General features: G+C 43.6%; 3 protein-coding genes across 10 annotated transcripts in view; 2 read left to right on the top strand and 1 right to left on the bottom strand.

The window, feature by feature from the left end:
• The window catches only part of cabin1 (calcineurin binding protein 1), a 45,757-nt gene extending 40,876 nt beyond the window's left edge, over nt 1-4,881 (top strand). For 5 of the 6 annotated variants that reach the window (XM_034594825.1, XM_034594829.1, XM_034594828.1 and 2 more), the window contains 3 exons: nt 2,128-2,286; nt 2,380-2,582; nt 2,714-4,745. In XM_034594825.1, coding sequence (XP_034450716.1) covers nt 2,128-2,286; nt 2,380-2,582; nt 2,714-2,857 — 506 coding nt within the window. In that variant the 3' untranslated portion in view covers nt 2,858-4,745. Of the gene's footprint in view, nt 1-2,127; nt 2,287-2,379; nt 2,583-2,713 lie in introns of all 6 variants that reach the window. The other variant, XM_034594824.1, reaches the window with a different exon arrangement.
• klhl22 (kelch-like family member 22) lies at nt 38-24,722 on the bottom strand. Of its 3 annotated transcripts, XR_004614866.1 has the most exons (8): nt 24,154-24,722; nt 22,918-23,083; nt 22,511-22,834; nt 21,990-22,399; nt 21,015-21,207; nt 20,626-20,859; nt 18,993-19,648; nt 38-50 (listed from the first exon to the last, which is right to left on the bottom strand). XR_004614866.1 is itself a non-coding variant. In XM_034594831.1 (7 exons), the coding sequence occupies exons 1-7, from the start codon at nt 24,390-24,392 to the stop codon at nt 19,307-19,309; spliced, it is 1,908 nt and encodes a 635-aa protein (XP_034450722.1). In that variant the 5' UTR covers nt 24,393-24,722; the 3' UTR covers nt 18,841-19,306. The 3 variants fall into 3 exon arrangements, 2 of the variants coding, with proteins under 2 accessions (XP_034450722.1, XP_034450724.1); XM_034594831.1 differs by lacking the exon at nt 38-50 and having other exon boundaries at nt 18,841-19,648; XM_034594833.1 differs by lacking the exon at nt 38-50 and having other exon boundaries at nt 18,841-19,648; nt 22,523-22,834.
• Nucleotides 6,330-11,688, top strand: tbx16 (T-box transcription factor 16). Its single transcript, XM_034594834.1, has 9 exons — nt 6,330-8,542; nt 8,702-8,858; nt 8,964-9,066; nt 9,588-9,752; nt 9,931-10,077; nt 10,168-10,238; nt 10,382-10,470; nt 10,552-10,765; nt 10,854-11,688. The coding sequence occupies exons 1-9, from the start codon at nt 8,527-8,529 to the stop codon at nt 11,293-11,295; spliced, it is 1,404 nt and encodes a 467-aa protein (XP_034450725.1). The 5' UTR covers nt 6,330-8,526; the 3' UTR covers nt 11,296-11,688.
• Nucleotides 24,723-26,181: the final 1,459 nt, after the last annotated feature.

The following is a 26,181-nucleotide window of genomic DNA, read 5'->3' as shown; positions in this document are numbered from 1 at the left end:
TCAGTTCCCCAGTTTTAGAAATCAATGTCCTCCAGATTCTCCAGTCTTCTCTCTGCCTACACGAGCTTCTGGCACAATCACTGCTCATCATCATAATGACTGTTCTGCTGGATAAATGTTATGTTTGTGTCATGTTTAATATCTGAAGATGTAAAAATAAAACCACCAGATGAACATGTGAGGCTGAATCTCCACCATGTAGTAATTGGTGGTAAATTGCTCTTAATATTTGACCCTGTCTTTCACATTATTAGATGTAATTGATATCTACAATGTTTTAATAATTATTAGATTTTCTGTATGAGGTCAGTATAGCCACTAGAGGGCGATAAACAACATTTAGAGAGAGTGAAGTCAATCCTGTTGTTGTTGAGGCTGTTTTCATTTTTTTTTTCTTTCCTGTCAGATACCGTAAGTGCTCAGTAAGTGGAGCTGTTGCATTTGACTCTCAACCAGATGTCTCCTCTGGGTTTCTCTTTTTTTTACTCTAGTCACACTCTGAATCATTACCTTTACATCCGATGTCTGCAGATATATTTTGTGGGTTACAAACTTGATATAGTTGTTGCCTTTATATTGAATACGACCCAGAGAAAGGCCATTTTACACGAACACTTTCAATCATGTAGACACACATGTAGAATCCTATGGGCGCTGTTCTTATGTGATCGGCCACCTTTTTAATATTTTTCATGGAAACACAGTTAAGAGATATATTCACAAACAAATTAAATAATATATATACTATGAAACAATAACTTATCAACATTTCCTGTTTACCATTCATATAATACTTCAGATATCAATACAAAACCATCTTTATTGAGGTCAGTGGCAGTTGAAAAGATTGTGTCCATAAAAAAAAATTGTATATTTAAATATACATTAGATATTTAATACATGTAGATCTCTGAATTGTGACGGTCGGTAAGGCTGATCTCTACAAACAGAATTCAAAAAAACAAATATAATCATAGTGTTAGAATAAACTCCACTCTCACAATCTTAAGTTCCTCATTATTTTGTTCTTGGTTCAGTTTCCTCTCGAGTGTAATTTATATTTCAGAATATTTAAGTGAAGAATCGGCCCAAAAAAACAAAGAGCAACACTTGAATTAATGAGCTGTCGGAAGTCTGCAACAGGGCGAAGGCACTGAAATGTGTTTTTGTCCTTAATTGGAAAAACAAGACAGAACTGAGAGAGAAAAGTCCATTTTATCATCTTTCACACCAACAGTGTCACAGCAGCCATTTTGACATGAAACATAGATACACACTGGTGTTTCAGAGCACATTAATTCAAACTCTTTACATTAATAAAACATAATGTTGGTTAATGTGATCGGTGTCTGTGTGAAGAGGCTCTGTTCACTGGAAGTCAGGTGACAAACTAAAACTGTCTGCTAGCGTTATGACAATCAATCAATATATATCTTTATATCCGCAGATACTGAATAGATGCAGAAATTTAGAGTTAAACAAAAATCTGTAACCTCCAGCTGCTCTAGTTTGTGAGAAAGGGTGTAGAATCAAGTTTGCATACACACACACACACACACACACACACACACACACACACACACACACACACACACACACACACACACACACACACAGAGGTTAGCATCGAGCGACGCTGCACCAGTTTGTGTTATGTAACTGTTTCCAAGGCAACGTTAATGGAGAAGCCTGAAAGAGTGTCAGAATGTTTTTGTCTGCCTGAGCTTAAGGAATGCAGTAACTTGTAATCTTACTGTCATTACAAGTAGTACATAGACAGTTCAGTTAATATAAATATGGGACTTATCTTTTAGTCTCTCATCGTTCCTTAAAATAAGACAACTTTGTTTTACTCATGTGGTTTTATGTCCAATAACACAATTTGTGCAGCCTCAACATCTTGATTCAATAGAAAATAATGCATACAAATTGTAATGCCATGATATTCTTTGCGTTCTTCCTTGTCGAAGAACAAAAGATAACATTGAACTCCACTTGCAATGTTATAAATGTATTTTCTTTAAATTAACAAACTACAAAGCTGGCAATTACTTGGATTGTTCTGCCGATGTTGAAGTTTTAACCTGTATTTTTTTTGTTGTGTGTGTTTCTTGTTTTTGCCCACAGACGAGCGGGAGGAGTCCTGCGAGGGACTCGCGTACCGTCAGCAGGAGTCGCACCTTTGTCAGCAGATGAAACTCGCCACTGTGTCCCAAGGACAAGACTCCGCAGTGGGCTGGTTCCAGGAGGAAACTGCCACATGTAGCACAGCACAACCTTGTCCAGGTCTGAAGCTCCGAACCAAAAGTGTGACAGAAATGCAGCTGCTCTCTAAGCGTGTAAATATTTAGAAAATGTCGTCTCCTCTTCCTCCCACAGACCAGCAGCAGTATGCCAGCAACGACCAATCCAAGCTTCCAGACCCCGGCCGAATTCGCTCCCGTGTCCCCCCCAACATGCCAAAGCTTTTCATCCCTGCCACAGTTACCAAGTTCCCGCCAGAAATCACAGTAACACCTCCGACACCCACTCTTCTCTCCCCCAAAGGCAGCATCTCAGAGGAAACCAAACAAAGACTTAAGGTACGCAGTCTGCCTGTAAACATGTATGTCTGTGAGTGTTTCTGTGTGTGTTCATGTATATAACCATACACTCAGTACGTCTGACTGAACTGTAGTCTCAACAGTGCCCCCTTCTGTCTGCTCCCGTACAGAACGTCATCCTGTCGTCTCAGTCTGCAGCCACAGTCAAAAAGGACACTCTGAGCCAGCCGGCGCTGGAGGTGCAGGAGACATCGAGCCAGGAGTCGTCTCTGGAGAGCGAGTCTGACGAGGAGGAGGATTACATGGACATCTGAGCCTCTGGAGGCCTCGTGCACACACTGAAACTGAACTTTACTCAGCCTGACTGCCAAACCCTCTGCCCCCGTCTTTAAAAACAACCCGAGAAAAAACAAGTGGTGCACATCACTGCAGCTGTGTTTGTTGATGCTTTTGTATCCTCTCATGCACACACGCAGTATTGTCATTGGCTGTCATGTCACTGTGTTGCTGTGCTTGTCAGCAGTGATGGTGTGCATGACAGACGACGGCTGCGGCCGCTTTAGTCTCACAGCATGTCTGTAACGTGCCAGTTATGCATATCACTCATCAGCTTAGTGAGCTCTCGTGCACCAGGCCGTACGCTGGATCTTGAGAGAAAGACTTGTCGGTGGTCGAAGCCGGCCTCTCGCGTGTTTATGCATCTTTCTCACTGTCGCGTGCTGACCTTATCTCACAGCTGCAGCTAAATCCTCCATAACTCCCCGATCTGAGGTGCCTCAGTGTGGACTGACGCTCAGCAGCACGGACCTGCTGTCCTCCACTTCGACCTTTCCCTCCAGCATGAGATTTTAATCTGCAACACACCGTTTTTTGATGATTGACATATTTCAATGTACACAAAGGTGAAATGAGGACAATCGGCTGCAGTCGAGGGTCGTCTGTGGAGCCTCACAACCTGTAGCAGATTGCAAATGTTTACACTTAATATTTGGGATGTTTCTTTCAGTTGGCACTTAACTTTGTGCTATTTTTGTATGCACTGTATTTCTTGTAATAATAATTGTCCTGATATATATTTTTCTTTTCGTTCTGTGTGCATTTGTAGCGAAGAAGAGCAGTTCTTATACGAGGAAGGCGTCCTGTCACCAGCACTGATCTGAATGATATGGAAATTTGCTTATTATGGAATTAGATTTTCTACATATCACAATCCAAATATCTTTCCATGCGTTTTGGCTTTAATGGGTGGAGCGTTAAGCTTGAGGAGTGTGTGAATGTGTGAGAGTGTAAAAAGGCCACTTAGATTCCAGTCAACTCAGGAAACGGCTCGGCGTTAACAGACACTCTTTCCTGATTTGAGTGGAATTGACACGCATGCTGGGGCAGACTCTTGATTACAGATGCCTTTACATTCGAAACCACTTTGGTAAATTTGTCACAATTCTAGCTTAACTCAGAGGAAGACAATAGAATGTTTTTTACAGATTGTTTTCTATAGAGAGATATTTACTGATTTTTGAAAGATGTCTAAAAAATTATTTTTAAAGCAACACACAACTGAATAAGTGTTAACTCTCACCCTTGAGTTAGGAAAAAAAAATGGTTTTGTATTTGATTTCATTATTTTGTTTTTTGTTTGTTTTTTACTATTCCGCTGCCTTTCAGCGAATGTACCACGGCTCGAGAGGAGACCAGGGGAAAGGCTTAAACTTGTCTCCCCTGGCTCAGGCTGCTGGAAGGGAACTGTTCTCTATGTCTGGACTGAATGCATTATCGATGTCAAACCAAAATATATATTTGAGAAACACATATTTGTTCTGTGTGCTCCTGAGAATATTAAACCACAGAGTTCCTTGCATCAGATAAGACGGTGGTTTATGAACCCTCAGCAGGAAGCTCCTGAGCTTAGAAACACAGTAAGGGTTAAAAGCATCATCTGTTACTCTTACATCTATGGTTTATTATACGATCTAATGACGCAAAAATTCAAAAAGGAAATCCACATCTACAACAATATACAACACCCACATGCACTTTCCTTTCACTGGGATCATTCATAAGGATCAAGCTTTGTAGTTTGGCACCACAGACACTTGTTACCTGTACAGTGTTTCAGGAAAGTGAATATAATGCATGAGCAGACACTCCATGTTGTTTTAAATTCTTATTAATGTATTAAAACCTACTGCATCACTCTTAATAATTCACTGCAGATGTGGTTGACGTTTTCCTGCCAGTGCGAGCACCTCTATCACAGTTTACAGCTCATGAATAAGACTCAACGCGACGACTTTATCCACCCAATAGGAATAAATGCATAAATTGCAGATTTACCTTATGGATCAGGGATTTATTTTTCTGTAACTACAAGCCTCTGTTTTCAATCAGAATGGAAGGCAGTGGTCAAAATTACTCGAATATACACAAGTTATTTAGTTGTCAGCGTGGACGCAGCAGCACAACAGAGTCTCAAGTTTATGTGCAGCCAGTGTCGCCTGAGAAACTGAAACCATGTTATTTAAGTTAATCACCAGCACTTCTCAGTGACATATTTGATCCTGACAGTGAATTTCATGGCTGCCGAAAAACCCCACAATAGATCGACTTGTCGCTGACAAACCCCAGAATGTTTGATTACAGTGTGAGATTTAGTGGCAATGATCTCTCCTTGAAATGATTTTGAACTCCAGACTTAACATCAGGATAAGTCCCTCTCTCTGGTCCCCGTGCTGCATCTGCAGGACCACCCCGCTGACCACAGACCCTGCGGTCAAAGGGCTCGTACACTCTGGTGTGAAGTCTCCGACACGAGGGAAGTCATTAGTCTTCATTAGCAACTTCCAGGAGTGTCTTATGAAGTTGCTGTGAAGTTGTCATTTGCCCCCTTTGCCGGGCAAGCTAGATTTGAGGTTTGTTTTCTTATGTGCTCGACCAAATGTGAACCCGCCCGGCCCCCTTTAGTCTGTGTGCGTGAGATCATGGCCACTCTGCATTTAGGACAGGGGAGCTGCATCTCCCTTTTTTTATATTTATTTATTTTATTTTCAAAGCTTCTGCAGTTTATAAAGAAAATGATGAATCCAGGTTTCGTTTATTAAGATTTGACAGACAACAGCACAGAAAGTTCTCAGCTAACAAGAGTCCCTACATGCATTGGTGCCATCTGGGGAATTTGCATTTGCTGTTGCAACACAACCTCTCTAAGCATACAAAGTAAATATGTAATGGACTTGTCAGGTGAAGGCATTTTTCCTGCCGTGTGATATTGTGCAGTCTCCTGTGACATCATGTTTCCAGCCACGGGGCCGCTATCTCTACAAACCCCCTCAAAGTGGCCAATTAAGCATCAAAAGGGCATGCTGCATGGCTAATGTGAGCGAAAGGTGTGAGATTTCTCGTCAGTCCACTCCGGGGGCTCTTTATTGGGCTGCTGCAGAGCCGTCTGATCCCCGGGCCTGGCTGTATATTGGCAGCTGTTAAATGTGGAGCACAAGGGAGATCTGTGCAGTTAAAGCAAATGGCCGAAGACTGACACCTGAGAGGTGGAACGCCACAGCCACTGAAGGTGGTCCGGGGGGGGAGACGCAGTGGAGTCAGGCAGGAGATGTGGGGATTCAAGTGACCAGGGGGTGTGAGCGGTGTAACATGACTGAAGATGTTTCTGATGAGTCACTTTAAATAAGTAGCCTCCTTCATACAACATATTTGGACATTAAATAAAATCCACCCCATCCTCCCTCCGTCCTCTGCGACCTCCCTGTTGTGTCATCCACTTCAACTCGCCCCCAGGCCACGCACCGAGGCCTTTTACCAGTCACACCTGTCACCTCCAGTGCCGCTGTGTAATGGGATTGACGCGGCTGCTGCTGAAACGTACACCTCAGCTCTGACACTGACACGCTTCCCCCCCCCCCCCCCTCTGCTGCTAAGATCTGAAGTTAATCTGCAGGGAATTCATCAGCGGAATCTCTCAATATCTTGTGGCATCTCGCTCCCCCCCCCCCCCAAAGAAAGCTGTGTGACCTCTCTGGCTCATGTGAAACAGTTTAAGCGGGACCCCGGCATGCAGGGTTGGTGAGGAGAGCCACGCTGAACCTGTGACTACTAACTCCTCCACAACAACTGGCTTCACATAAGGTGGATAAAAACACATCCTCAAGGCCAATGTTGTGCCACCATGCTCGGACGAGGGAGGAGGTGTCGGGGGGGCATCGGGGCAATTAACATACTAAAAACTAAAGTAGCTCCCAGCTTCCTTAAGTGCATCATTAAAGCTACGATGTTATTATCCTGTTTTATTCTGCATTGACCCAGCACTAGAGGACCTGGTCAATATTTTCACAGGAAAGACTTTCTTGCTGTAAACGTGTCATTATGCACACTTCAGTCCTGATTCTACAGCTTGTTGCACCTCCTTAAAAAACCATGCGACCATTTATTTGCAGTGAGAACTCTACATCATGAGTTACACGTGGTTTGTGATCCAGGAAACTAAAAGCAAAGGATGCGGTACCTTTGTATGTGGCTGTCGGAGAGCAGAGTGGACAGAGGGCACTGTATGCAGCGCACAGACACGAGAATACAATGAAAATGTGGATGTTGAATGAGATGTGTAAGTCGCCTCAATTCAAATTTTCATGCCAGTGGAGACAAGAAGGCAAACTGAGCTTTAATTATTTCCCCTTCTATGCAAACACTTTCAGAATTTCATTTTCATTTGCATTCATTTGTTTCCTCTGCAGTGAGGCGGTAAGTTCCAGGCCGAGACAGACCCGTGAATATAAAGTGACGGCCGTGGATTCTGCTCTGGATGTGGAGGGTTGGGGGGGGGCGACCTGGGTTTGTTGCAGCATGGTCTTTATGCTCCGACCCCTCCTGTCCCATTCAAGGCCGACTTGGGCCTGTGGTGCTAACTGGCTGTTAATTGCCTGCCTATACACGGGGGCCTTTCTCCACATGCAGAAACCAGCTCCTTCAAGGGAAACCAGCTTAATGAGATTATCTATCAGAGCAGGGGCCTGTCTAGACACCCCAATACACAACCCCCCACCTACACACGCATCCACCGCCTCCAGCACAGTCCTGCAGGCCTCTGAGGATGCCCCCAGGTAAAAGTTACCTGCAGAAAGTGTGTGCATGTTATCATCACACCATTATGGGTTTACACAGCGTTTCCCACCCACTGCGTCATTTCTCTCGTGGAGAAAGCTGAGAATGGAGAAAAGGATTAAGGTAATCGTTTAAAAACTCTATTGGTTTATGCATTTTAATATAAATTTATTGTGCGGTAAGTGTGAGAATAATACTTTAAAAGCCTGATTTGACTTGAAAATACTAAGGTGCACACATAAATCCCAGTGGATCGTTCTGTTAAATGCACCCTCCCCTGCTTTTCTCCCAGTTGTGTCAAATAGATCACACTGGGTGTTTAGCACATTGCACAAACACACTAAATAGCATTTTCACGTGTGGTTACATGTGTGTGAATGGTATTGACACAGACTCTGGTGCCGCTGCGAGCCCCGCTCTGCAGCAGAGGACTGCATCCATATTTGTTTTAAAGTCTCTTAGCAGTTAATAAAGATGCATTTCCTCCGCAGCCCTTCCTGTGGGGATGGTATCAAGGCTCTGTTAACTCTCTTTGATTTCCAGCACCCTCCAATCACAGCGGGGCATTGACTCATGATTGTGCCACTTCAAAGCTTGGGAATGGTTCTCCTGACCCCACCCACCACGGGTCTCCCCTTAAAAGTCATGGTCACCCAGTCCTGCAGGACTTTAGATCCGTGAACAGCTCCTGCAACACCACTGAGACTGAGTGACCTCTTCCCTCGCTGCTGGATTTCTATTCTCTTTGATTTTGCTCTAAATGTGAAGGAGGGCGAGCTGAGGAAACACTGTGGATATCTCTGATACTTGGATTTTTCACTGACCCTGCATGAACCCCTTCAAATTTCTTCTGTGCTGCTCCTGATCCTGAAGAATGCAGTCCATCAGAGGTGAGTTATTTTATTTATTTATTCACACAGGGATTCTCAGTCACTGACTCCAATTTAAAGCAGTGTTTGCCTTGATCAGATCTCACCTCCCTCAAGCATGAAAGTTCACATTTCACTCTTTGGCGAAGCAATCCTAAGAGTAATCTTTTTATTTTGTAGACTTGAAGCCTAACTTCGGCGGACCTCCTCCTCCCTCCATGGCTGCCGGCCCTGATGCTTATCTCCAGGGTAACCTCAGGTTGACTCTGGAGGACCCTGAACTCTGGAAGTCCTTTCATGAAATAGGGACAGAGATGATCATCACTAAACCTGGAAGGTAAGAAAACAAATGTGAAATGCAAAATGCTGGTAAAGTAGCCCCCTGTGTTTCTGTGTCTGCTTCTTCTTATATTCATCATGTGTTCACCTCTATGTTCTGCAGGAGGATGTTTCCACACTGTAAAGTGAATCTCTCCGGCCTGATTCCATGTGCGAAATACATCCTGCTGGTTGACATGGTCCCTGAGGACGGATTCAGGTATAAGGTGAGACCGAAATTTATCAATCTCTCATTTATATATGCGTCAAGAGTTAAATTAAGTATTTCCATCTATTGCACTTCTGTCCGTCCTGGGAGAGGGACCCCTCATGTGTGACTCTCTCTGAAGTCTCTACAGTTTATTCCATGTTAAAGTTGTTGTTGTTTTTCCTCACTCTAGTCGAGGGTTAAGTTGTTATTATGGGCTATATAAATAAAGTTGAGTTTATTAATGTGCAGCAGTCCTGGCTTCGGCCAGAGAAATCCCACAGTGGTTACCACATCCCCCAGACAAGACACCCCTTGTTTATCACCCCCTCATGACATTGTACATCAAAGGCTGCTATCTCTTCCTGTTTTTCTATTCCCTGCTGGGAGCCCACTGTACCGGCCCCTGTCTCTGTGGGTGGTACCTACCGGCCGTCACTCTCCACTCTGCTGTGCTCCTCACACTGTGGGAATGGAGGAGTCTGTAAATCGCTTGTTTTTCTATTATGACAGACTGATTATCTGTCCCTCTTCCTACAGTGGAATAAAGAGAAATGGGAGGTGGCAGGAAAAGCGGAGCCCCAGCCTCCCTGCAGGACATACCTCCACCCCGACTCTCCGGCCCCGGGGAGCCACTGGATGAAGCAATCCGTCTCCTTCCTCAAGCTCAAACTCACCAACAATACGCTCGACCAGCACGGCCATGTAAGTGAGAGCACTCAGAGGTGGGGTGCTAGACCGCAACTTTGTATTTCCAGATGATTCCACGTGGCTTCTTTTGAAGGATTTCAAGTTCTTCATTGACAATACAGTGAATACTTGTAGAGTAGGAGCTCAAAGTGACTGAAAAGATAAATCTAAATTGAATCGCTCTCTTCTTCAGATCATTTTGCACTCCATGCATCGCTACCACCCGCGCTTCCACATCGTCCAGGCCGACGACCTGTTCAGCGTCCGCTGGAGTGTTTTCCAGACCTTCACCTTCCCAGAGACTTCGTTCACAGCCGTCACCGCCTACCAGAACACCAGGGTCAGTCCCCACAACTTAAATTAAACCAACACAAGCTGCTACATGACTGCTACAGATTTTTTAACCGAACTGACATCTATTCTCTTGCAGATTACAAAGCTGAAGATTGATCACAACCCTTTCGCCAAAGGTTTCCGGGAGGAAGGCACCAATAAGAAACGGTGGGTATCACACTGGTCAGATGCATGCAGTGACTGGGGCCCCCACAGCTGCAGAGGGCCCCCTGTTTTCCCAGAAATGCATCTGCAGTAGATTACAGTGAATGCCACATATGTAGAACTGTTCTAATGATGTTCCTCTACAGGCGTGCAAACAAGAACCCAGGCTGCCCCGAGAAGAGACCAAAGACGTCAGACATCTCGGACAGGGACTCGGAGGAGGACAGTCCACAAGGTTCGTACTCTAGACTCTCTTCCTCCTCCTCTCATGTACTTGCTTGTCCTGTAGTGGAGCTAATGATTGGTGTCCCTTTAGATTTCTGCCAGTCATCCTATGAGGCTTATGATGGAGAGGAAGGAGAGCTGCCCAAAAGGAAAGAGGTCAGTGAGGTCAAAGAGGAGCGTTACTCCCCGTGGGCCGCTGACAGGGAGCACAGAGCGAGGACTGAGTCTCCCGCTGGGGCCGACACCAGAGATATGTACAACGCAGAGCAGCTGGTTCCTGCTCCTGCTTCCTACCAGCCGTACAGGTGAATACCAGTCAAGTTGTGTGACATTAAAGAGCGTTATCTCATTCTGATCCGCAAATCACTGACCACCTTCCTTTTTCCTCCTCAGGTTCCACGAGTACGGGAAGTCTCCCTCTCCTTCCTCCAGCATCGGCAGCAGCAACAGTGGCACAGAACGCAGCAGCATGGAGTCCAGGGTCCCTGATGTCGCCACCGTCCCCGATCACGACTCTTCAAAGCCCCGCACACAAGAGATTGGGCCCTCCCCCTGCGGCCCCCAGCCCCTCCCTGCCCCCCAGGACTACACCCCAGGGGTCCTCAACATGACCATGGCCCAGGCGGGCAAGCCCGGGGTCATTGGCCACCACATCTACAGTCCCTACGGCGCCGAGCAGCCCTTGGGCCAGTGGAGTGGTCCCGGTCCCGCTCAGTACCCACCTCCTCACCACATGACCGCCGACTACACCACGCAAGCTGTGCACCACGGCTATCACCATGGCAACGTGGCCGAGTGGAGCCAGTACCCGCTGTTCTCTTACTCGTGCTGGTGAAGGGATCCTCAACGTTAACAGACAGAGTGACTTTAAGTGATGCTGTGGCGCCATCTTGCCAGAATGCTGATCCAGCCCTCGCAGCGCTGAAGTGCATGTCCAGACGAGGCTGAGGGCCCGGGGCCTGCGACAACCATAGAAAAAGTGAAAGATGAAAAGTGTGAGGAGGGACTGTCGCTGTCTTGTCTTCAGACCGGCAGGATTCAGACTCCTGTTACTGTGCTGCTGCGCCCTGCTGATGGATTGTTGAATTAACTGTCTATTTATTTTGTATTTCATCTCTCGTTCAAGTGTAAATAATATTTTTGTAAAGAAAAAGAAAGAATAAAACTGTAATAATAATAACTGAATAAAAAGTGTGCAAGTAATGTCTTCATTTGTGATGTGATCTGAAAATAAAAGACTAAAAGTTACATGATTCCGCCTCGTGTGATTAAATACACTTCACATTTTAACGTCTTTTCAGTGTAAGAATGTCGTTTTCTGACAGCTGTGTGGTATGTTGTGTAAAACCAGCACGTGATAAATTATCCAGACAGAGGTAGAACCTTCTTTCAGTGTATTTATCTGACTGGAATGACAAATAATACAGACATATAGATGGATGGTTTAAATTGTAGCCAAGGTTCTGGGGATCTTTTATCAAGATAATTTTATTCAAACATGGTGATATAAATTAAACTCAAGGGCACACAAACATCTACATGAGTAGACAGACAATCGGATGAACATATGTATAGAAAAGAAAACACAGGACATAACAAAAGAACTTTGAGAAGGAAAAACAAACCAGGACAAAACTCCTCGTCACTTCTTCTTCGAGAGAGAGAGAGAGCTTAACCAATTATATTGCATGTGAAAGGAAGTGAATGAAGAGAGCTCCCAAATTTTGTCGAAATACTGAAGCTTGTCCTAAAGGGTGTATGTTATTCTTTCTAAGTGTATTTGTGAGGTCACTAAGCCACATCTCAATATTAGGGACCTCTTTTTTCCCCCAGTGCATAAGAAGTAGCTTCTTTGCAATAATGAGGCTATAACAAAGGAAACACTGTTGTATATTGCTTGATTTTTTAGGTCTTGGATATACCCAGGGTGATCATGAGGGGATTGGTTTTAATCGTATTTGGAATAATAAATTGAAGATACTGAACCAGTAATTCTGAACTTTAGGGCACAGGGCGGAGCTATAGGGTGTCATCTGCCAAAGAACATCTGTTGCTCGTTGGGGAAACTTCAGGGTATATTTCCTCTGTTAGTGAAGGTGGTGTAAACTTTAAATTGGAATAAACAATACCTCACATTATTAGAGCATCGATGAATGCTCTCTAATCCGTCTTTCCATTGAGTATCTGTGATCTTACTGCCCATTTCTTCTTCACATTTTGTTTTCGGTTCTGGGAAATAATTTGACAGTGTCTATTTTTACACTTCTACTAAGTTATGTGAAAGAATAAGAGAAATGTCAGAGATTTTAGACCTGTATTAAAAGTATTCTCAACTGTTTGACTCTACTCACAGAGGTCAGCAACAAAGTTTGCAGAATTTCAGATCCTTAATGAGACTTTTATCTTCTGACGCGTCAGATTTTAGTAGAACGTTTCTATTTGCTGAGTTGGCCTTTGCTCCATGTTCCTGTTTGTTGCCTCAGTTCACTGTTAATGCTGCTTACTGCAGTTCGGTAACTATATGTTACATGACTCCTCCTCTACTGCATATCCTTTATTTCTGCCCCTGAAAAACTCCAGGAGCATCTGTCTGGCATTTTGATTTACATCCAAATATCCTGCAGGTTTACTGAGTTGAGACTGGGGAAGGATTGTTTTTGCACATCTGCAGTCATTGCACAGGGCCAGCTCTGATAAGCAGCACATTGGCTGGTGGTGATTGTTTGTATTTGCTCTTTGTTGATGTAATGGGGACCACTCTGTAGTTTGGACAGGCCCAGCATGCATTAAAGACATGGTGTTACTGTGACTGCGGCTCACCTGCTGGGGTTTACCCACCAACATCATAAAACACTGCACGACTCTCGTTCTCCATCTCAATGAGCCTTTAGAAGCAGGAAAATGGGGGATTGTCTGCTCCCTTTCACCACTAAGAAACACAGACTGGGCCCATCGCCTCCGCCCGGGATGGATATGAGCTACTAATGACTGTTGTAAAGTCCAGGGGGGAGGAAGGGGGAGGAGGAGGAGGAGGAGGAGGAGGAGGAGGAGGAGGTCATCCTTCAGGAACAATCCCGGCCTGATGTGGATTTTTATTCCGTGGGATTCATTATCTCGGAGACCTCTTGAACCAGTACATATTATAATAACACATAATGCACAAAGTTCATAGACTCATTTTAATGAGGAAGAGGAGGGAGATACAGTATCTGCATCACTGGGTGAGACGGTCGCTGGGATGAAGTTCAGATTCTTAAAAATAGTGAGATTACATCTCCCAGAAGCCAGTTTTTAAATTGAACCCAGTGACGATACAATCATGTAGTAAGAAACTGGGGAAATGAAACCCTGGTTGAGATATTAAAGAGCTTGGGACACAGGATATTGATCAGAATAATACATAATCACAGTTTTGTCCCCATTTCCTTAATGTGTGTTATAGACACTGTGGTGGAAATTTCTGTCAAATAAGCAAAATCAACACTGGCCTATTCAGAGATTTAATTCTGCAGCTGCAGATGGACTCACAACACATTACGTATGATGTGAGGAAGTGAAGAAGATGATTTATACCTGTGACTTAGTTTATACATTATCTAACATAGAATCATGCACTGTCAACACTTTGAGTACAAAACGATAAAACAAGTTCTTAGGACAACAGAAAGGAGAAGTCAGTTTAAACTTGCTTAGACGTCACAGAATTATTATAAATTATTCAAACATCATTATGGAATGATAACTGAAAATATACTTAGATCTTTCTCTTGAACAAATAAAACGCTGTCGTGTGGAGAATATTTCATAAAAGCAACACAGCTAAATCCTTTCTTCTGAAATTAAAGACATAAATCAAAATTAAGTCTGTTATGAATCCTAGAAAAAAAATGTTTTTCCTTGACACATTTTCTTTTGTTAATTTGATTCTATGGATGAAGCTGAGAGCGAGCACTGTGCTTCATTTGGGTTGTGTTTGTATGAGGATCATTTAATGTAAGCACTCGCACCACATTGCTAAGAATGTAAACAATGTGACGTATGTAATAAAAATAAACAGATAGCAGCTGAACACTTTCAGGTAGAAGTGAGGGCAGAGGACAGACTGAGCCACAGATGGAATTTATCAGGTAAAAATGATGAATCTGCAGTGGAGCATCAGTGATTGACTTGAAGAGCTGCTACTGTAAAATTAATTTAACTGGGCGTGACAAATATTAAAGGGTCAGAAAGATATTTGTAAAGATATGTGAAGGAACATTTTCGGAGAATTGTTTTGGGCCAAGTGAGATCCGTCAAATTGATTCTGTAAAGCTCTAGTTTCTCTTGGTAAAATGTTTCCTCCTGATCTGTTAACCATAACATTTTCTTAATATTGTATATGATTTTGATTGTATTTTCATATATATTGTACAAACTGTGGTTTTACATTTGTAATTGTTGAACGTTGTATGTAACTGCTGTTATCGGTACATTTCTCAAATGTGTGACAAAGCTGCTGTGTGGAAAATTAGTGTAACATCTCGACCTTACTGTGCAAAGTGGCTTGAGATAATGTATGTTGTGATTTGTTGCTTTCCACGTACAAATTGAACTGAAACAAAAGGTCAGCGGGCGCAGCGGTCAGGCTGCTCCACAGATGTTCAGCAGGAACATTGCACTGTATTGTCTGTGACACTCAGAGATGAGGAGCCTCTCTGAGTCCAGATCTCCAGCCACAGGTGACTTTCTTTGTCCTCTATCGACTTACTGCCAGACGTTGGACCTCCTGCTCTCCCACACAGCAGTAGAAATAAGAATGAAAGCGAGCACTTAGTAAAATTAGTTCGACACACACACATTCACAACTCCACTGGGCTTAATCTTCATAGCTGCATGTCAATGGGGCAATTTGGGGCTTTTAATTGCTCTGATAATGGTTCCGGCAAAGAGCAGAGGATCGACCTGTGCTCAGATGTCTGTGAAGGCAGCTGACGTGGTTGAGTGCAGGACATATGTCTTTAAGTATCCCCCCGGTGGCAGTATACAGCAGTGGAATGAAAAGGACTGATGCATAAACGCAGCAGATAGTGGATCCTGTGGATGTCCAGCGCTGGTGTCAGCACATCCAGGCAGACAAGCTGGACGGGGGCTGGCACAGTGGTGTGAAACACAAAGGGGTGGGGGGCCACTCACTTAGGGCCAGCGGGGGGTGACAGATGTAGATGAAACGGCCTCGCAGAGGAAAGCAGCAGTCGGCCTTCATAAAGCTGATGGTGTGTAGGGACAAATGGAGAGGAACTGGTGGAGACTGGGTGGAATAAAAGGGCACAAGGCAGCTGAGGAGTTCAAACAAGGAAGGTCACCTGTGGAGATTTTACACTGTATTCATCTCACTGTGAGGTTATATACAAAAAGGTAGTGACATAAACTTTTCATTCAAGAGTGGAGGTATAAGTTATACAGTCAAGGGCACAGCAGGGACTTTAAACAACAAATAATAACTCACTTAAAAACCTGTATGGTGAAGTGTTTTTATACTTAATATATTTGTATTGTTGTTTTTCATCTGTTTTGTTTTATTGCATTGTTGAGTATGATCTGGCTTCTCTACAATTTGCTTGTACAAAGTCTTCGTCTTCTGCATGTACGGCCTCCTCTTCTTCATCCTGAGATAGTTGTGTTCTTCCACTTTTAACTCCGTCACGTGTTAGAAACCTCATCAACACGTCCACTCACTTTTTTAAAATTAAATAAATTACACACTGTATACAAAAAAGGATATTTCCAAAACACTCTCACTGCCACCGCACCAGGCAAACCAACCTGTACACACGCAGAGCACAAACTCACTGGAGTTAAAGTGAGTCTGCCCTCGCTTCTTTGTCAAAGGAAATAGCAACTGTATAAAGTTTATTATTATTATCTAATTGATTTGGTTATTCAATACAATTTTCTGCACATTTTAGTTAAAAGGTGCAATTCTTTTAAGGAAATTCCTGTGGGACAGATTATAACAGAATAGAGAAAACTCTCAAAACCTGGGCTCAGTTTTCCAGGTGATTAGTAGTAATAGTATTTTTCTAACCCAGAAATGCTACGGGTAAAAGATTTGGGAATTCCTGACAAAAAAACGAGAGATTGCTACGTTTAACCAACAAGTCTAAAAGGTGTTGTAAAATTCTGATGGAGAAATAAAGAGTCTAAGGTCAGCCTTTAACCAGCATGTGCATCCTCAGCCCTGATCCCAGCTAACATGCAGGCACAACAGAAGCGATATAGTATTGAGATGTGCTTTTATTAAATTTGAAACATTATCTTGAGTACCAATTTTGCATTTCTTGTGTGACAGCAAGTACCAACACATTGTTTTCCTTCTTAAGACATAACTCTGATCCTATGAGAAAACAAAACTGAGACTCCACTTGTTCCTGAAGGATTTCCAGTGACAGAAACAAAAGGTGCATAGTGAGGAAAGTGTCATTTAACACATCTGACTATAATAATAACACTAATAATGTTAACCGTGAACTGAGGCAACAAACAGAAACATTGGAGCAGAGGTAAAATTAACAAATTGTAATATTCTACTACTCTTTGGATTCTGCCATGGAATAACACACAGTAAGGAAGATCAATGGAAAAGGAAACAACCTATTATCATAATGTTTAGGTTTACATTTCACACACATAAGGACTTCATTCATAATGAACCTAGAGACGTGGCAACATGCTAGGAGCTGGGCTTTTCATCCTGTAGCACCAGTGCTTCATCATCCACTTACAAATCACTTCAACGTCTCTGACATCCGAGGCACATTATCTGAGGCTCATCTCCATCTAATCAGACACTGGTAAACATAAAAATAAAAACTTCACAACACAGACTCATGTGTTACAGCAAAAACAAATAAAAATAAAGGCACAGTGTTAAAATGCCTTAAATATTATTCAGTAGATTGGAGGTGATGATAACTCAACCATAGCATCAACCAGCAGCTTCTAGGCTGGAAACGAGAACTAAATCGTACTTGACTTCACAGAAATTTGACTAGCTTAAGAATAACATTACAACAGGTAACAGCTGCCTGGAAAACTCTGTACCTCTCTCCATATACTGTACCACCATATCATTGCATAGCCAGTAGTCTACACTGCTTTACTTTGAGGATAGCGTTTCAATGACAATCGACACTGAAACAGCTACAGTGACAGGAAATAATGAGGGATCGGCCAAAAACAGTCGCATTAGCATTTGAGCAGGCAGGGTTTCATGGTCATGGTGGGATTCAGGCCCCGTGCACACCTGGTATTAACATGTGGGTTTTTGTGATCCGATCACAAGTGGACAGAGTGCGTGCGTTCACACCTGGCATTAAAATGTGGCCCCACATGTGACTGAACCTGACCGGCCGAGACGCTGCCACTGTCTTACGAGATAGACGGATACCAGAGGTCACAAATGAACCAACGAGAAGAGACGCGTTCACACTGCTAAAAGAGTGTGGACCAAATGTGGTCTGATGGGATCGGATCTATATCCGAACTGAGTGTGTTCACACCTGTTTTTAGAGCTGTCCACTTGAGATTGATCACAAAAAGCACATGTTAACACCAGGTGTGAATGGGGCCTCAGACCTGGTTTTACAGGGAAAGTTCACTGAAACATGAAAATGCACTCATCATCTACTCAACAAGCTGTCATCCAAGAGTCCGCAAGCCCCAACATACATAATGGCGTCATTAACACCGTGTTTTAAGCCTAAATGTCTTCAGCGCAAATGTGGACACTTGGATGACACCACAGGAGCCGTATGGAGGCATGTTAAGTTTTTTCTGTTGTTTTATTACGTCTGAAGTCTTGGTCACCATTGACTTCAATTGTATCGGATTCGGCTGCTACAAAGTTTACTTCTGAGACTCCAGAAGTATTTTTTGGACTCAAACACTTCACCAGCCCTCCATCAGCATAGGGGTGACTAGATGATCAGTGCATTTACATTTTTTAGTGAACTATCCCTTTAACATCTGTGCTGAGTGATCCGATCTAAAGTGGTCAGCAGTAAGTACAGGTGTGAGCGCACCCAAATGCATCCTGGGCCAGATATGAAGGACTGCCTACACGGCTGACTTCCTCTGACCTGCTACAGGTTCACAATGAATTAAATTCATATTGAACCTCTCAGTGACCATACATTGTTTTGTTTGTGGCCACCACATCATGACTTCAATTTATTTTTTCAAATGGATAAAATCTTGTTCCACAGTAGAGCGGATTCCCTGAGCCCCTCCTAACTTCACTCTCTCAGATGGACTAATGCCCGACCACACTGGGTGCGTGAGCAGCTCGTGTGCATCGCGGAAACGTCTTGGTTTTCATTTTGGGCAAAATAGACAGTGAAAATGATCTTTCACCACATTTTCAAAGTCTATATCTTTCAAATATGCTAAATAAATAAATATTCCTCCTACACTGCCTGTACCAGTTTCAATGAAACCTCACGTAGCAGCTCTGCAGCAGACACGAGCTGTAAACAAGAGACGCGGGCGAGACACAAGATCAGCACCCAGTGTGGCCCGGGTGTTAGACCTGTCCACCAGTGATCGGATCTCTCAGGACAGATGTTAATACCAGTTCTGAACAGGGGCTAACGTTGTAGCTGAGATGTAACAATACATGTGCAAAGATCCTGAATGACACTTTGGTTCAGAGGCACTCAAAGTGGTCAACATGCAAAAAGGACATGATGCTGTTATAACCGCTGCCACAACAACATCCTCAAAGTACTTCACACTCAACATGCTGAATTTGTTTTAAAAAGTGCATCAACAGTCTCCAGTGGCCAGACATTCAGGTCAGCACAGCTGCTTCAGTCCTCACTAGAGTCCTCTGAGTTGTCGATGTCCACATCTTCCCATGAAGCTTTGGTGCGCTGCTCCCAGCTCCTGCCCTGGGCGTTCACATTAGGGGGCATGAGCACCACGCAGGCTGCCATGCCCGAGACACGCTCCTTAAACTCTGTGTCGGTCTCCCACTCGTCTGCGTTGGTGTTGTACACGTGAACATATTTCATCCTGTTACTCTTGTCGTGAGAGCGTCCACCCAGGATGTAGATGTAACTGTCCAGCACAGCTACGCCGGGTTCTCCGTGTCCAGCGGGGAGAGGGGTCATTAAAGACCAAGAGTTGGCAGTGGGGTCAAAGCATGCGACCTGAGGAGATAAAAGGAGGAGGGGGGCATCAATTAATGAAAGTGTATTACAAACTGTAATAATAGTAATTTAATTCATTAAATCCACGGGCTTCTACAGAGATACTGCACATTTAAGTGTGTTTTTGAGTTGTAAATAAAAGTATGTAACTGTTTTTTGTAGAAACACATTAATGCTGGTTTTGATATCACATACCAAATTTATGAATAAATCTTGAACGTGGCTCATAGCGCCACCTATCAAACCGTCTTGGACCTTTCAGGGTCGTGTCTTATGTTGGACCACTGTGCTCCTCAGACGCGGTTTAGCCCCAGCTGTCTCTGGATGACCATGGTCTCGGCCATCAGGAAACTCTAGAGGCGAGAAGCCTCAACTTCAAACCACATTTCTGTCGCCAAAGTGTGTGTGCTGCTACTGGAGTCAGACAACGAAGATAACTTAGCTTTAGCAAACTGGTATTTCTTATATGTGTGTGGGACTTTATCATGTCTGTGTGTGGGAGGGAGAGAGAGATGTGTGAGTGAGTGAGTGAGTGAGTGAGTGAGTGAGTGAGTGAGTGAGTGAGTGAGTGTGTGTGTGTGTGTGTGTGTGTGTGTGTGTGTGTGGGGGGGGGGGGGGGGGGGGGGGAGTCTTAGCCCCACCTTCCAATCTTAGCCCTGCCTTCCAACACTGTGTTCTATAGGTAATTTTCAGGGAGAGACAGTAAATCCGAAACGTGGGGTGAAGTTACCCTTTGAACTCATCAAAGCTTTCACCAGAATGTAAAATAAGTTTGCACTCAACAGATCATAAAATATCTTGAACTGAAGAAATAACTAAATGTAATAATTCAAAGATCATATCTGTGTAAAATTGAAAAACGAAATACTGGAGTGCATTATTTAATCTGAAATTGTGTGAAAGACTGTGAGGCGACTGTGTGACACACTGCCTTCGCTGAGCAGCGTTAACACCACTAATCACTTGTGACATCGTACCTTCAGGACATCACGCCGATATCCACGCTCATCACTGCTTCCCCCTATGACATAAACACGTCCGTTTACAGCTGCCATGCCGTGCCAGGCCCGCTCTACCGGCCCCTCCGCACACGCCGTCCAGTGATTTGCCTCAGGGTCGAAGCAGTACGTCTCTTTGAGGTAAGCCCCACCTCTGCGGCCACAGGTGATATAAATCTTTCCGCCTGCCACTGCTCCAGCATGCGCATACACCTAAAGAGAAGGTTAGACTTGTATTAAAGAGATTTTAAGAAATGGATAATACCTGGTCGACAGCAGGACAGTCCTATCAACAGATATCAGGTGAGTGTGTAGCAGCATCATGTGGATGGTACAAGTATTACATGCTGTTATTTGTCATCTCATACCTCTCTTTTTAGAGGTGACACAAACTCCCACTTGTTGGTGTGCGGGTCATAGCGCTCCACTAAATCCAGTTCATTACTGTAGTCTCGCCCTCCGATGGCGTAGATATGGTCACCCACCACACACACGCAGTGGTCAGCGTGCTGCTGCTGCATTGGCTGGATGGAACACCAGGTGTTGTGACGGGGGTCGTATCTGGGAAGAACGGACGAGACAAAAGAGCGAGGAAGAAATAAGACTCCAGAAATTCAATCAGTGGGCAACAAATCTTAACAAATCTTAAGTAGATATCGAATAAAATGAACTATGAAAAAGAAAATTCTATTGGAAGAAAACAGATCAGATGAGTCACATTCAGCTGCATGGATCAGAACGAGGTCTGTTTAGTAGCTCCTCTGGGCTTTTGATCGGATTATATGATCTTCATCAGGAGATGGGATTTGTAAATGGTTTTTCTGAGGCTTTTTACATCTGCTAGTTAATATCAAGTGACACAATTAAGAGCTCCAGAACAGTTAAGCTGTTTTCTCAACTGTGACTTCCAAAGTCAGTTAAAAGGTTTGGACCTCAGCCTTAACAACTAAATGTAGATGTAAACATATTTTCAGGGGCTGATAAAAAAGGAACTGGAACTTTTACATATCCATGAAAACATCAGCTGATGAAAATCAAATGACATCATTGAAAAATTTAATTATTTTTTCAATTTTAAAATGAGTTGGTCAAAGAAATTCATAGGGGGGGGGGGGGGGGGGGGGGGGGGGGGTTGAGTAGGCGTGTCTTAGCTCTGCCTTCCAGCACTGGGTCCTAAAGGCATTTTTGGTATTTTCAGAGAGAGACACTTCAGCCAAAACTACGAAGTTACAATTAAATGAATAATGAAAATAACTAATTGTTGTAGACTTGAAAAGTTCACGATATGAACAAGTCTGATCTGTGTTCATCTGAAGTAAGCAAATATTCTGAAGGGCTCTTACCTCCAGCAGCGGGTCTCCGCTCGAAATCCACTGGTGTTCTTGTCTCCTCCAATAAGATAAACAAAGTTGTTGATCACAGCGATGCCCTGGTTGGACATCCGCGGCGCGGATGCTGCAGTGAGAGCCCTCCACTCCCCCCAGCTCGGGTGGAACACCTGAAACAGGTGCTCGTTGTCTGTGAGGGAGCCGGAGGTGAACATCCCGCCGAAACCCAGGATACAATGGAAGGTGGACCGCGGCTGGGTGAGAGGAGTCTGCAGGACGGGCTGCCAGATCACCTGCTCATGGTAATGCAAGGCGGCTGAAACGAAATCCTTCAGCGGACACTGGTTCAGTCTGCCGTACAGTCTCTGCAATACTTGTTTCTCAATCAGGCAGAAACGCACAGCATCAACCATCCTGAGATTGTCCTTAAGTCCAGAGAAATAGCAAAAGAAGCAACTGTTATTAATAACGTTCCTGCTCAGTAAAGACTTTGTATGTGATGGAGATGGAGAAGAGAGTATAAAACACAGACACACCTTGGGACTGACCTGCAAGTACACCTGGTCAGTTTCCACCTGCTCGGGGCTGTAGTGGTAGTGAAGCGCCGCCTCGTACACCTCGTTTTCACTGTTCACCTGAAGCTCGTCGCTGCTCAGTGCTCTGAACACTATGTCTTGGGGGAGCTGTCGGTACACGTCGGTGCGAGACAGAGTCTGAATGTTCCTGAGGATGTAGGAGTGGACCCGGTCGTTAAGCTGCTGCAGTCCATACAGATCGGCGAGATGATGCACCTCTAAAATGTTGCCCTCATCCAGCCAGGAGAAGAGGAAATCACAGCAGAAGCCGATGACATTCTCAAGCTATGAATCACAAGAGGACAAAGGTCAGCTGACAAATTAAAAAACGCTTAATTTTGCAAAAAAAAGAGCAACAGATATCTCACCTGTACGAGTGTGGCAGCGTTCAGGACTTCCTGAACACTCTCCAGGTCTAACTCAATCTCTGAGGTGTAGATGTAGTCAAGTATTTTTTTCATGGCCATGTAGGAGACTCCATGAATTGCTATCTCCTTTTGCTGCGTCTCCCGAAGGCCTCTAGCAAACATTCCCCTGGTGGAGAGGGGAGTGTTATGTTGTTGTTGTTAGGTTATGGTTATGTTGGATCAATCTGGTGGCCCAGTGACGATAAAATGCCTGTTCTAATGACCCCATTTTGAAATCTGCGAAAGACTTTTTGCTTTCTCTGCAAATGTCCTATCATTATGTGCTAGAAACTGTGTAATAAATACAAAATGGCAAAAGAAAAAGCCCATTTTCAGCAGGGAAAGCCCCTCAATCAAATCTATGTTGACAGACTTGAACTTCAGTTTTTATTACTGGTAAACAGGCACATTGACCAGGATACAGTGAAAGCACACCGTGCCTTGTCTCTACCTACTTTTAGCAACATAATGGGATTTCAGGCCTACCTACTAAAAGTAGGCCTCTGGTTTAGCTGCACAATGCAAGAGAAGCATCTCTCTTCCTCCCTGCACGGTAAACTACAAGACAGGGTAAAGTACAAACTGATATACTGACTCCTCACAGTCAATACACCTGCATCACCACTCTATGTCACATACACACAGTATGCTGACGGTTGTGTGTTTGCGGACCTCACACAGATTTCAGGAAGGATCAATTACGTCATGACGTAAGCAGACAAGGAAAGCACAAGGAAAGCACAAGGAAACGCAAACAACAAAGTCAATTGACAATGACTGCTGATCATATGACATCGTTGATAAGCTGCAGGGGATGATGAGCGAGAGGAGGAACTTTATTTGTAACTGGACTCTGCACCAAGTCTTGTGACACGGGGCAGGAGACACCTGCACTCACTTATTAGATTGAGTATTTTTGTGTATGTAAATTTAGGGCTGTAATAAAGTAAAAGTAATTTGTGTCAAACTGCTTGACTTGTGATATATTTAGTTGCCAGAAGGCCTGGGTCGGTAATTGGCTTTCATGTGAGTGCAGCTTGTTCTGCCTGTGCTGTTATAGCTGCACATTTGTCCAAAGTGAGTTCTGACTGGTGTCCACGTGCATGAGTGAGGGCTTGTGGGGGGGTCTTGCAGATCACGTGACACCAATTATGAGATTAAAAAGCAACACTGCGTCCTGCTGTGGGTCCTACTTACCTAAAGTAGTCGCAGGAGGCTGCCAACAGGATACGGTGGGCTTGGAGGGGTCGACCCTCCACCAGCAGCACCACATCGAACAGGATGCCCCCCTGCCTGAGAGCCAGCAGGCCGTCCAGCAGGCTGCGGAAATGGGCTGTACTCCTGTAGGTCTGTCGGCCCGATGAACCAGCGCCTCCTCCCACTGGACTCAGCTCTCCATCCTCAGCCATGGCAAGACACTGGTGTTCAGGCTTCATCGCGTGTCTCTATCTCTCCGGAGCGGACACCATCCTCAGTTTGTTTCATCCTCTTCAGAAACCCATGACACCCCCACCACAGGTAACGGGAGGATCAGGGCAGTTAGCGGCTAAAGCTGGGTGCATACGCTCCCTTCACAATTAATCGTCACGTTCACAGCTATGCTACCGCTACTTCTACACCGCAGCTTAACACACAAACCTAATATAAAGACGTGAGACTGTAAAGTGACATATATTTATCCTACAGTTGACCTGCTGCTAGCTGCCCATACGCCGCTAAGCCGTCAGCTAACGTTAACTTGGCTAGGAGGCTAACAGTTGTTAGCCCGTCAGGAAACCAACCGTCCAACCACACCGGTTTGACACAGTGACACTGATCCTTTCAGTCACTTCACCAGCTCAGGTGCCTGGTGGCTTTTTGACAGATCAAAACAAGTCTGTTTACTTTTTGATGTCAGGCGATGAGCTCGGCTACTATTGGTCGCCGTGCTCCTGTAGACCCGCCTCCTCTCCCAGAACGAGCCAGTCAGAGACTATTTGTTGTAAGAGTTACTAAGAGTTAATAAGAGGTTATAGGGTGTAGAACTTATCATAGGGGGTGGGAGTTATGAAAAAATACCATTTCCTGAATATTATGGTCGCAACCTTTATATAATAAGGTTTAATTTAGCATTTTATTCTTATTCATTTTTGTAGTTTGTTTTCATAATTCGCCTCTAAATGTGCCTTAAACGTGTCATAACTACACAGTATGTACACAATCTCTATTCTGTACGAGAGCAGCATCACAAAGATGAATGTAGACGCTGGGAACCTGTTGTGTAAATTTATACGTGTGAATGTATGTTTGTATATATATGTTTTTTTGTTTTTGTTTGCTTGTTCTGTTTTTTTTGGGATGCTTCGATCTCCATTATGCTGTACGCCTTTATTTGACGTTTTCATAGGTACACATTACCATAACTCCTATGGTCGAGGTGACTGTATTTTTCATGGAAACAATAAAAAGCAAAATCCAAAAAACGATTGAAGAACTGGTTCTTTTCTTTTCTTAATCCCTTGTTTATATTATGATCTCTCACACTGATTATTCAGTTAATCAGTAAGTTATTAAGTAGGTAAATAAGTAAGCCTTTTAGTAACATGTTCAGACAGTGTGACTTTGTCTGTCAAACACAAGAGGATGCTGTTTCCTGATCAAATGTCTGTGAGGATATTTCTTAAGGATCTTTTTTTCAAATATAGGATTACTTGAAGAATCTAGGATTCAAATATTTCAGCACCAGAGCTTGATAGTAATCCACAGTACACACACTCTGTGCTTTACTTATAAATAGATACAGGATAAAATGATATTTGCAATTTTTCTTCCCATAATTTTACACTCTTAATTTTATCTGTCAGAGACTAATGAGCTACACAACAATAGTTAGACACCTGAGCTGGCTTCAGTAATTCAGTATTTACTGCATAAATAATTATTAAATAAACATTAAAAACTACAACTTTTACCCCAGATACTTTAATACAATCGATGAACACTATTTCTGTATTTATTTGAACAAGAAAATACATATGATCTTTGTATTTGAGTCATAAATTTACATTAAAAAATTAGATCCTTCTGTGATATGATTAGATTGAACTTTGATAAGTCTAAACTTATTATAAAAATTATCATTTTTGTTGTTCTTTATCCTTGTCATTATTATGTATTCTTCATGCTTTCCTCTTTACTCTCCAACATTCGGCCTCCATCTGATAGAGTTACATGTTTTAGATGGAT

This window comes from Hippoglossus hippoglossus, chromosome 9 (assembly GCF_009819705.1).
Source record: "Hippoglossus hippoglossus isolate fHipHip1 chromosome 9, fHipHip1.pri, whole genome shotgun sequence".
Classification (NCBI taxonomy): domain Eukaryota; kingdom Metazoa; phylum Chordata; class Actinopteri; order Pleuronectiformes; family Pleuronectidae; genus Hippoglossus; species Hippoglossus hippoglossus.
The sequence above is the reverse complement of the archived record's forward strand: the minus strand, read 5'-3'. Positions and strand labels throughout refer to the sequence as shown.

What these genes read in the sequence shown, in the direction of transcription:
- tbx16 (XM_034594834.1), top strand. An exon ending in ATCATCACTAAACCTGGAAG is followed by an intron (nt 8,859 to 8,963) that starts GTAAGAAAACAA and finishes TATGTTCTGCAG; the next exon opens with GAGGATGTTTCCACACTGTA. An exon ending in GAAGGCACCAATAAGAAACG is followed by an intron (nt 10,239 to 10,381) that starts GTGGGTATCACA and finishes GTTCCTCTACAG; the next exon opens with GCGTGCAAACAAGAACCCAG.
- klhl22 (XM_034594831.1), bottom strand. Translation starts at nt 24,392, where the DNA reads ATGAAGCCTGAACACCAGTGTCTTGCCATGGCTGAGGATGGAGAGCTG. An exon ending in GCGGAGACCCGCTGCTGGAG is followed by an intron (nt 21,208 to 21,989) that starts GTAAGAGCCCTT and finishes CGTTCTTCCCAG; the next exon opens with ATACGACCCCCGTCACAACA. An exon ending in TGTCACCTCTAAAAAGAGAG is followed by an intron (nt 20,860 to 21,014) that starts GTATGAGATGAC and finishes CCTTCTCTTTAG; the next exon opens with GTGTATGCGCATGCTGGAGC.